The sequence below is a fragment of the Octopus bimaculoides genome, chromosome 2 (genome assembly GCF_046866305.1).
Source record: "Octopus bimaculoides isolate indiv1 chromosome 2, ASM4686630v1, whole genome shotgun sequence".
In the NCBI taxonomy this organism is placed as follows: Eukaryota; Metazoa; Mollusca; class Cephalopoda; order Octopoda; family Octopodidae; genus Octopus; species Octopus bimaculoides.
Window position 1 is genome coordinate 39,372,296 of NC_142929.1, and position 12,001 is coordinate 39,384,296.

The window sequence follows — 12,001 nt, forward strand, 5'->3', positions numbered from 1 at the left end:
CTGTTCATCTTTCATTTTAAAAATTAGGAATAATTTGCTTCGTAATATTTATCACTATTAAGGAGCGGGGAGCTGGTAGAATCGTTAGCATGTCGGACAAAATGTTTAGCGGTATATAGTCCGTCTTTAAGTTTCAAGTTCAAATTCCGACGAGGTCGTCTTTGATTATCATCCTTTCGGGATGTTATAAATATGACAGCGAGTTGACAGCGCACGTGGAGATATATTTAGTAGTATTTCTTGCGGCTCTTAACGTTCTGTGTTCAAAAACCGCCGAGGTCTACTCTGTTTTTCATCCTTTCTGGGGCTGATAAAATATGTACCAATTATGCACTCATTTGGCCTATGTGGTTATACGTTTTATAATGTCTCCCATTTCTCAGTCGTTAGACTGCAACAAAGGTGGGGCACCACTTTGATAGGTATGATTGAAAAAATTGATTCCTAAGACTTATTTTTGAAAGCTAGTGCTTTTTGTATCTTAATCTTTTGCTGAATAGCTAAGTTACGGTGATGTAAATAAATCAATACCTGTTATCAAACATTAGGGTGGGGGATACAAACATAAGGACACACACACACACACAGAGACAGACAGACAGACAGACAGACACACACACACACACACACACACACACACACACACACACACACACACACACACACACACAACAAGCACCGTACGGCGTCTGTTCACCAAATTCACTCTCAATACATTGCTCAGCCTGGGGTTATCGTAGAAGATACTTGCCCAAAGTATAGCATGCTGGGACTGAACCCGACACTACGTGACCGAAAAGCATGCCCTCACCTGTAATATATTTCGATTTTACTCTAGTTTTAGTGCTGGGCTTAAGCGGCATTTCGTTCATTTTTACATGCTGAGTTCAAATGCAACGGCGGTCGATTTTGCCTTAATCCTTTCGGAATCGATGAAATAAGTACCAATTAAGTACTGGAACAGATGTGATCGACTTACCCGCTTCCTTGAAATTGCTGGTCTTGTACCAAAATTTGAAAGCAATATTATTTTAGTTTTATCAAATTCGGCCGAGAACGACTTCGGCCGAGAACGACCCCTTTGGGGTCGATAAAATGAGTACCAATTGATTACTGGGATCGAAGTAATCAACTTGATCCCACCCACGAAATTGCTGGTTTGTGCCAAAATTAGAAACAGATATTTAGTTTTAATCTTTTTTTATCTATTTGTTTCTACTAGATGTACAACAGTAATGTCTCTCTTTAGAATCAGAAGAGAACGGAAAATATACCGAATGTTTAATAATTTTGGGTCCTTAACTTCTGATTTTACATTCTGCCGAGGTTAATTATCATCGTTATGGGATCCGTAAGATAAGAATTCAGCTCAAATCGTAAAGATAAAATGCGCACAAACATAATTTGAAATCACGAAAGGCGATAAAGTGAGAGTTGCAGCCTCTGTCATCTTCACAGGTGGAGTTGTTGCGACAAAAGATCATGAAGGAACGGGGAGGAAAATTAAGTTACTTTGGGTTTTCTCAAAACAAATAAACAAGCACATAAATAAATATATAAAGTAGTCCATTGACACTATTTTATGTACACAAAAGCTTGTGCCGTGAATGACAGCAAATGCAGCCGCAGTGGCAGATACGACTGCTGAAATAACATCTGTAGAATATATGTATATGTATATGTATATATATATATATATATATATATATATATATATATATATATATATATATATATAGATATATATATATATATATATATATAACAACAGTAGTGTGTGTGTGAGTGTGCATATATATATATATATATATATATATATATATATATATATAACAACAGTAGTGTGTGTGTGTGTGTATATATATATATCCCCTCCTTCACCGTTTTCTCTCTCTCTCTCTCTTTTTATCTCTCTCACTCTCGTTGCTTACACGTGACCATCGTCCATCTTTCTTTTCCTGTACGAACGTTCAAAAGAACGGACGTGTTTTTTTCTCTTTCTTTCTATCTTTTCCCTTTCAAAAAAAAAAAATGTTTCTCACACCGTTCACTATTTTCCTCTCTTTCTGATCTAACGACATTCCATGTTTGTTTTCGTTCGGTTTCTTTGTATGTCTCCACTGTCATGTTTTTGTTCCCAACTTTGATATATATATTATTGACTATTTATTATTTAATTGAACGCGACGCATCCATTTCCAGGTAAGTTTATCTTCACCTTTTTGAAGCGACTCTCCACTCTATAGTTTTCTTCCTCCATCCTTCTCTAATTCCATTTTCACCCCTCCTTCCTTCACCGTTTACTATGTCTCTCTCTCCCCTTTTCACTTTTTTTCTCTCTCTCTCGCTGCTCACACGTGACCATCGTCCATCTTTTCCCCACTTGATCATCTTTCTTTTCCTGCACGGACGTTCAAAAGAACTGACGTGCTTTTTTCTCTTTCTCTTCTATCTTTTCTCTTTTCAAAAAAAATGTTTCTCACAGCGTTCACTATTTCCCTCATATTCTGGTCTAACGATCTTCCATGTTTGTTTTCGTTCGGTTTCTTTGTATGTCTCCACTGTCATATTTTTTGTTTCCAACTATGACCCTCCATAAATCCTAAATTTCATTTTAGAACTTATGGGAGAAACTTTCTTTGAAGATTCGATGTCGTTGAATTCTCGAAATGAGGAGTAAACAGACAGCCGACAACTGATGAAGGGTCGTTTCTCTGTGTTTACTTGTCCTGTTTTCCATTTTTTCTCTCGTTGATTACGTATTTAACTCGTTTGTTTATGTATCTCATGTTATTTGCACCATTGGTGATGTCCTGTACCCATATATGCATGCATGTATATATAATATATTATTTACTATTTATTATATATATATATATATATATATATATATATATATATATATATATATATATATATATGTATATATATATATATATATATATATATATACACATATACGAGGGGGTGCTGAGACGTTGGTACATGGGATCTTCATGCAAGCTACGAGTCATAAATTGGCAAAAACTATGTTATTCTCTTCTATATAATTGAGTACTTCAAACGGATATATATATATATATATATATATATATATATATATATATATATATATATATATATATATATATATATATATGTATATATATATACTTATGTACTCACCTATATATATATATATAGGTGAGTACATAAGTATTCATCATAGCTGTCCGACGAACGGGAACGTGAAACTGAGTAATAGTTCAGTGATAATTTTGCAGCTTTAATAAGTATATAATTAATATATATATAACAGTAACCAAACTATATGTGCGTGTGTGTGTGCGTACCCTGTGAGCGTGCGTGTGTGTGTATTTGTGTGTGTGTGAGTGTGTGTGTATGGGTTGGCTGGGCTGATATGGTGGTTAGAAAAGTAGCCTTAGAATTTCAACTATTGATGAAAGACTTGAAAGAAAAGAATGATAACAATGAATCCAATGTCAGGTAGTCCGTTGTGGAAAGAAAATATCAAAACTTCAATCAGCAATAAACATAGCAATAACAAGGATGCTTTGACGCTCATCTCGTCTCAAGAGAACAAGTGATGTGAAAGTTTTGGAGTTAAACGTATGTGCGCGAAAGTATATCGCCAGAAATAGATGGCCTATTTAAATTTTATTCAAACATACGATGACCTTATTTGCACCTCTCCTTGTTGGCTTGTGTCTCAAATTACATACGATATTCTTTTCTGCTCTAGGCACAAGGCCCGGAATTTTTGGTGAGGGGGACAGTCGACTAGATCGATCCCAATACTCTAGACACAAGGCCCGAAATTGTTGAGGAGGGGCCAGTCAATCAGATCGACCCTAGTACGCAAGTGATATTTAATTTATCGACTCCAAAAGGATGAAAGGCAAAGTTGATCTCGGCGGAATTTGAACTCAGAACGTAAAGGTAGATGAAATACCGTTAAGCATTTCGCCCTTCGTGCTAACATTCTGCCAGCTCGCCCCCTTAAATTACATACGATATTGCAATCGTAATTGCATGAACCATATAACAGTCGCCCTACTTAAGTGCGTAAACATATCAATTATATCCCATCAAATGGGTAAGATATAATGAATATGCTTTGGCACATGACTGCTAAATGTAGAATTAAGAATTTAGAACGGAGTGTAAGCTGAAAAGTTTAAAAAAAAAAACTAACAAAAAATATTAATAAGAAATTGTACAATTACAAACAGTCTATGCAGAACAAGCTCCGCCTCATGTTGTACTCCATTGCAAGTAGGATGTAAATCCGGTTCGTTGGGAGCTTTAATAAAATTTAAATAGTCAAAAGCGTTAATCATCGTCTCCTACCAGCTGTCTCCAGTGTAACTAATGATATTACAGAACTTAGAGGCTTAAACATCGTCTTACACAGTGACATCTAGTTGGTAGTTATGGTAAGTAGCAATCTCTGAATTGTTTGGTATTACGCTAGGTTTTTTAAAAGTTCTCCAGCACGCGCTGTTCTTGTATGTTTGGACATTCGAGCGTTAGCTATCAGTGGCGGGTGTAGTGAAGGCCATGCTACTGGGACTGAGACACAGATAGGTGGTCTTTGAATATGTAGAGTCAATCCTCATTTGAATTTCCAAGTGGTTAGAAATTAGAACGATATGACAAATAGTTTAGTCTGTTTTATGCAGAAATGGAACAAGAACAAAAAAATGCTGTTTGTGATTGGTCGATTTCCATTGTATTACATCATTGTACTACTGCTCAATAGTGATATCTTTTCTGAGGAATATCTTTTATGTGGAAGGAGTAAGTTTACTATTGCCAGCCCTCATTGCAACAGAGTTTTTGTGAGGAATAAGCATGCACTGAAGTTTCGACACCTGCAGGAATTCCTTGATAGCAACAACAATTTGTGCGATGCATTTTCCGATTAGTCATGTGCAAAAGAAGGGCGCTTGAGATCACTTGTGCATGGCAGTTAATATAACATCTACATTTGCATTACGTAGTTTTAGCGAAGTCATGAGCGTCAGTTTTACAGATATGGATATCGATAAGAGTTCTTTGAAAATCCTTTTCCAGACGCTATTAATGTCAAAGCCAATGGATAATTTTTAAAGGTCTTTGGCTTGTGAGTGCTAGCAGGTGCTGCAAACTTTCGTTTGTAAACCGGAGGAGTTGAGAAGGAGAGAAGAACCTACTGAGGTGCATCTGGCGGTCAGGATAACCAGAATGTGTGTAGTTCCTCGGTTGTCCCAGTGAGGAACTTTCCTTTTTTGGGGAATTATTATTATTGCTTAATTGTATTGTTAATTGCTTTTGTTACTTTTTGTATACACGGCATTTTTCAACACCACACTTGTCCCTTGTATTGTATCAGCCCTTTTATTGTATCATTGCTTTGTGTTCGGCCCTTGTAGGTAATAAAGAAGCGATTATTATTATTATTATTATTATTATTATTATTATTATTATTATTATTATTATTATTATTATTATTATTGAGTGAGAGAGCAGTGCATGCCATCAAAGTGACAATGGGGTAAGATATACGAAGCCCATTATACCCATCATGACTACTCGACTGATAAGGGTACACCAGGCACATGCATCACAACCATATGTGCGCGACATGGTGATCTCATATCAAGATAAACAGCGCATGACCTTGCAGATGGGCCCAGTTAGAATTTTCTTCAAGTCGAGTAGCCCATCCCGCTCAAAAGGTCCCTGGATATTATTATTATTATTATTATTATTATTATTATTATTATTATTATTATTATTATTATTATTATTATTATTATTATTATTTACTTTTAATCTGCATGCTTGTTACAATCACTCGCCGAGACACACTTAGCGTCATAGGGCGAGTGAAGGATAAGAGTTGTAACAGTATGACTGAAAGCTTGGGGAGGGGAAGTGGCAGGGGTGGTAGCGAAATATCTTCATGTATTACAACAAAAACATTTAAACTGATAGGGTTTTTCTAAGGATGTGGGCAGTACTTTTCAGCACAATCTTTTGGATTTCTCTGAGACATGATTCAACTGAGATATTATCTAGATGTTTCTGACATCCATTTTTTTTATCATACCTTGGGCACCTACAATAACAGGAATAATTTTCGCTTTAAGAGGCCACATCTTTTGTATTTCAATTTCTATTTCCTTAATTTCTCAAATTCCTTTACAGATATACAGGGGTTGGACAAAATAATGGAAACACCTTAAAATTTTAAACAAATTTATTTTAATATAGGGTAGGACCGCCTTTGGCAGTAATTACAGCTGGAATTCTCTGAAGTCCATACCTCAGAGAATTCCAGCCGTAATTACTGCCAATGATTATGGTGGCCAGATAAGATTTTCAACTTCACTGGAATGTTCTCGTGCCATTGAGTAACAATTTAGCGGTGTGAGTGGTGCATTATAATCCTGAAAGATTGCGTTTCCCTCCGGAAATAGTTCCGCAACCATAGGATGAATTTGATCAGATAAAATGCTTAAATAGTCTTGACTATTAATTCTGCCATGAAGGGAAACCATTAGGCCGGCGGATTTCCAAGATATAGACCCCCAGATCATCGCAGATCCACCTCCATGTTTAACAGTTGGAAGAAGGCAGTCTGGGCCAAATGCTTCTTTTGGCTGTCTCCACTCGTATACTCGGTGGTCGGAAATAAGGTAAATGATGACTCGCCCGAAAATATAACATTCTTACCCTGCTCTAGGGACCAATTCTGTAGGTTTTTACTCCACTCTAAACGCTTTGCAACGTTTGTTTTTGAAATTAGTGGTTTTCTGATTGCAGTCCTCCCGTGAAATCCGACTTTGTGCAGCTCCCGGCGAACAGTTTTTGTGGAAACTGCATTGTGGAAACTGCATTGTGGAAGCTGCATTTATCTATTCTGCACTTCATACAGTTGGTCTTTAACGCTTGTTCCTGAGCTGCGCATATGAGTGCTTCTGTCTTTATCTTCAGGTCACTCCTACTCATCCACAGCCTTCGGTCCTCTGTATCTGTCTTGGCGTTCATATCTCTTGCAAACTGACCATACATTTTCTTTTCCTTCCTTGCTTTTTCTTTTTTTTTTTTGTTCATTACTTGTTTAAATTTTTCTTTAGTTATACAATTTTCGTATGTTTCAACAGTAGTTCCACGGCATTTTTTATATACTACCCTAAGCTGTTTTCTTCAGTTTCGATACAGTCCTGGCAAATGATGAAACTTCTCCCATCCTTTCTTCTTCTTCTTCTTCTTCTTCTTCTTCTTCTTCTTCTTCTTCTTCTTCTTCTTCTTCTTCTTCTTCTTCTTCTTCTTCTTCTTCTTCTTCTTCTTCTTCTTCTTCTTCTTCTTCTTCTTCTATAACTATCGTATGCTGTATTATTTAGCAGGGATGTTGTCTTGAGGATTGGTAACAACAAGTCTCCTTAAATATCAAGAATGTTTCTTAGGATTCTTGTTGAATACAGGGTGGCTTTTTCTACTGGTGGAAATACGTATCTCATTTTCCAATTTCTTAGACAGCAGATGGAGTATTGAGTCAAGCGCATCAAACACCAGAGGAACAATTGTTAATTTTGTGTTCTTCAAACTCTTCATCTCTCTGGCTAAGTCCCTATAGTTATCATTTCTTCAATTTCGTTGATATCCACTCTGCTTTCAGATGTTATTGTAAAGTCTATGATTTTACTCTTTTTTTTTCTTCTCTACTATGATACTTAGTCTCTGAGTTTGAATAGCATGGTCAGTTTTTACAGAAAAATCTAATAAAACTTTTTATTGTCTTTCATCATCATATCTCATGTTCATATCACTTTTCTATTACTTTCTTAGTTTTATTTATAGAATATAAAAATATTTTATTTAGTAACTACCCCGTTACTGTTAGCAAAATCTAGTTTGAAAATCTTAACAACGTCACTAGTTACAGAACCATGACTAAACGTAAGCGGTGGGAAAGATAAAAAGAATTTCATCGTGGTTACATAAACGTTCCTTTTGTTTATTAACAAATTTTATCTTAAAGATAACTGTTAATTTCTTTTGTATTGCTATTATAATTTCATTCGTGTGAAATTTTTTCATGATTTTCTTATGCATGCTTATAGTATGTATGTATGTATGTATGTATGTATGTATGTATGTATGTATGTATGTATGCATGCATGTATGTATGTATGTATGTATGTACGTATTGCCTGTGTATGTATGTATATGTATGTATGTATGTATGTATTGCCTATGTATGTATGTATGTATATGTATGTATGTATTGCCTATGTATGTATGTATGAATGAATATGTATATATATTAATTTCTTTTATATTCCTGTTATAATTTCATTCGTGTGAAATTTTTTCACGATTTTCTTATGTATGTATATAATATGTATGTATGTATGTATGTATGTATATATGTATGTATGAATGAATGAATGTATGTATTTATGAATATATATATATATGCACAATTAATAAGAGGAATGACCACTAAAATGGATTCCTATATGCTAAACATAGACCTCAAATCGCCTTATCACGATGAGTGTGTTCTCAAGAAAAAATCGCAGCAAACGCCAGAATGGAAAAATTTCTACCCTCATTATTTAATATATATATATATATATATATATATATATATATATATATATATATATATATTAAATATATCCATAAATATGTTTGTGTATGTATGCGTGTACGTGTAAGCTTTTTGAGTGACTTGATGTACCGCTCGCTGTTCACGGTGCAACCACGTTTCAGAAAATCAAGAACGACGCCCTTGTCATGCACCCTTCACACACACCAAAAACCCTCACCAAGAAATTCTATGCCGATCGTTGGGAGTATTAGGCATTGAAGAAGAAGTATTACATCATTCCATAGATTTTGTTTCCGGATCATAAATATATTCACGATTCATCTCCTGTTGACAGAGCTGAAAAAAATAAAACGTGTATGTATGAATATACATATATATATATATATATATATATATATATATATATATATATATATATATATTCATTGGTTTCAAATGCTACCAGAAAATCAGAGCAGGATTCCGCTGTTCTCTTCTTCAAATCAGGCATTAACTGCTTAAGTATCCACTTTACACATTTTCCAATACCCAAAATCTTCCACTGTCTTCAATAAAGCATTGTGATCACAGTCCAGTTGTACAGGAGGCCAACAGATTACGCAGTCTGTGCAAATCAATCCGTCCATCTGCTGGCGATTCGTATCAGGGGATTACATGTGATAGTTTCTCTTGGCTTGCTTTCAATGCGTGTTTTCTTTTCTTTAAGCTTCTTCATCTTTCGTTGTTCTTTGCTCATCTTAATGGCGTCATCTCCATAAGCAATCTGCAGCCGTTTGTGAATTTGGACATTCTGAAACACCACTCCATCAAGAAATGAATAACGGTAGGTCGCTTCTTCTTGGAACTCATTAACTGCCTGCAGCGAAGTAAAACAAGATGAGCATCTATAGAGAAAGTGCTATTCTATTAAGATATGCAATTTGAATGATCTAGTCCAGTCAATAAAAAAAAAACATATCATTTTTGCATTACAATTGGTCCTGCTTTTGTCTGCGTATCTATGTGCATGAGTGTTTGTGCACGAACATACTTATACACACGCGCCACACACCACACACACGTACGCACACACGCACGCACACACACACACATACGCACACATATACACACAAACACACACATACACACACATACACGCACACACAGAGAATCTTTGAGATTGTTTCTGTATTATAAACATCTGTATGAAGATAATAAATTTGGTCGGGGATATTTATTCTACTTCCAAGGGTGATTATTTTTTCAAGAAATGGAATTGATCTACTGGTTCCTGGTTTCACTGAGTTTAATAGACATGGTGACGTCAAACAAACAGGTAAGTAGTAGATATACAATTTGTAATGAGAGAAAAGTGATAAATGCAGCAAGCTATTTTTTATTCTTCATAAAGAACAATTTGAAAAAATATAGTTACATGCATATATACATGCATGCATACATACATACATACATACGTACATACATACAAGGGGGTGCTGAAAACTTATTACAGCAGTCGTTTAGTTTTTCTAAGCCCTGTAAAATATCTCGGAAGGTTGAGCCTCCAGCCAGGCCTTTCGCGATACATTTAAAGTCCTGAACTTTTCAGCACAAAGCCACCCACCCACCCACTCATACATACATACATACATACATACATACATACATACATACACACACACATACATGCATACATACATACATACATATATACATACGTAACCCAGCGGATGTTAACGTAAAGCTCAAGATCAGCGAAAAAGAAAACTGAACTACTGAGACATTTGCAGTTACTCTACTCGCAATACAAGTTTAGATTTATACCTATAATTACTGGAGCACTTGGATATCTAACAAACTATTAGTGCCTCAATCTTGAGAAATTAGGCTTCTGAAGCCCAGAAAGGAGAAAACTGATTCGAAAACTACACATCCAAGCCAAGCCATCACTGGAACTGTAAAAATTTATAAAACTTTCCAGAAGTTTACTAACTAAGTATATATGCACATATCTAGACATGCAACAAAAATGCACAAATGACTTGCTGATGTTGCATAAAATTCCAGTGAAGGAGCCTTGGATCTAAGCAAGAAGCCGTCTTCTCTATTGGTAGGAAATTTTGAAATAAGACTAAATGATAACATACATACATACATGAATGCATGCACACACATACACATACACACACACTCGCACACATGAACTAACATGAATGTCTTTTAAGATAGATTTTTAAAATTATTTTTGACTAAAATATTTCAAAATTTTGAGTTTAGATCTTTCGACAGATATGTTTGTGCGTATATAAGCATGCATAGCTATGTGCGCGCGTGTAAAAGAGAGAAAGAGAGAGAGAGAGATATAGAGAAAGATAGAGTGTGTGTGTATGTGTGTGTGTGTGTGTGTGTGGGTGTGTGTGTGTGAGTGAGTGGTACATCATATATATATAAGTACTTTTCTTTGTATGCATGCATATATCAATAAATGCATGTGCATGTATATACAGGGGTTGGACAAAATAATGGAAACATCTAGCATCATAATTTTGAAATATCTATAAAACCGTCAAAAGCTTGTTTATTTTTATGTGTTTTGATTTATTATTAGTGTTGCTTAATATGTTTTGCTAACATTGCTGTTTCTTTTCAGATATCATCAGAAAAAGGTAATAAAAAAATCATTAAAATGATAGATCAATCGGACTTTCAAAGAGGTCAAATTGTTGGTGCTCTAATGGCAGGCGCTAGCGTAACAAAAACAGCCGAAAGGTTTGGTGTATCAAGAAGTACTGTCTCGAAAGTAATGGCAGCCTTTGAGAAAGAGGGAAAAACCTCCTCGTCAAAACAAAACTCTGGAAGAAACCCCAAACTGTCAGATAGGGACCGTCGGAGTCTTATGCAAATTGTTAGAAAGGATCATAAAAGTACAGCTCTCAGAATTACTGCAGAGCTTAATGACCACATTGAGAACCCAGTTTCCATAAAAACTGGTTGCTGGGAGCTGCACAAAGTCGGATTTCACGGGAGGGCTGCAATCAGAAAACCACAAACGTTGCAAAGCGTTTAGAGTGGAGTAAAAACCTACAGAATTGGTCCCTAGAGCAGGGTAAGAATGCTATTTTCTCAGACGAGTCATCATTTACCTTATTTCCGACCACCGGACGAGTATACGTGTGGAGACAGCCCAAGGAAGCATTTGATCCAGCCGTCTTCCAACTGTTAAACATGGAGGTGGATCTGCGATGATCTGGGGGGCTATATCTTGGAAATCCGCCGGCCCAATGGTTTCCCTTCATGGCAGAATTAATAGCCAAGGCTATTTAAGCATTTTATCTGATCAAATTCATCCTATGGTTGCGGAACTGTTTCCGGAGAGAAAAATGCAATCTATTAGGATGATAATGCACCCACTCACGC

At 35.7% G+C, this 12,001-nt stretch overlaps 1 protein-coding gene across 8 annotated transcripts in view; it reads left to right on the plus strand.

Annotated features, from left to right (window-relative positions):
• Positions 1-12,001, plus strand: part of LOC128250767 (bone morphogenetic protein 1-like) — an 87,791-nt gene that overhangs the window by 172 nt on the left and 75,618 nt on the right. For 3 of the 8 annotated variants that reach the window (XM_052976617.2, XM_052976626.2, XM_052976652.2), the window contains exons 2-3: positions 9,312-9,428; positions 9,853-9,920. In XM_052976617.2, the coding sequence (XP_052832577.2) occupies positions 9,419-9,428; positions 9,853-9,920 (78 nt within the window). In that variant the 5' untranslated portion in view covers positions 9,312-9,418. Of the gene's footprint in view, positions 1-9,311; positions 9,429-9,834; positions 9,921-12,001 lie in introns of all 8 variants that reach the window. The other 5 variants (XM_052976631.2, XM_052976644.2, XM_052976634.2 and 2 more) reach the window with 4 other exon arrangements.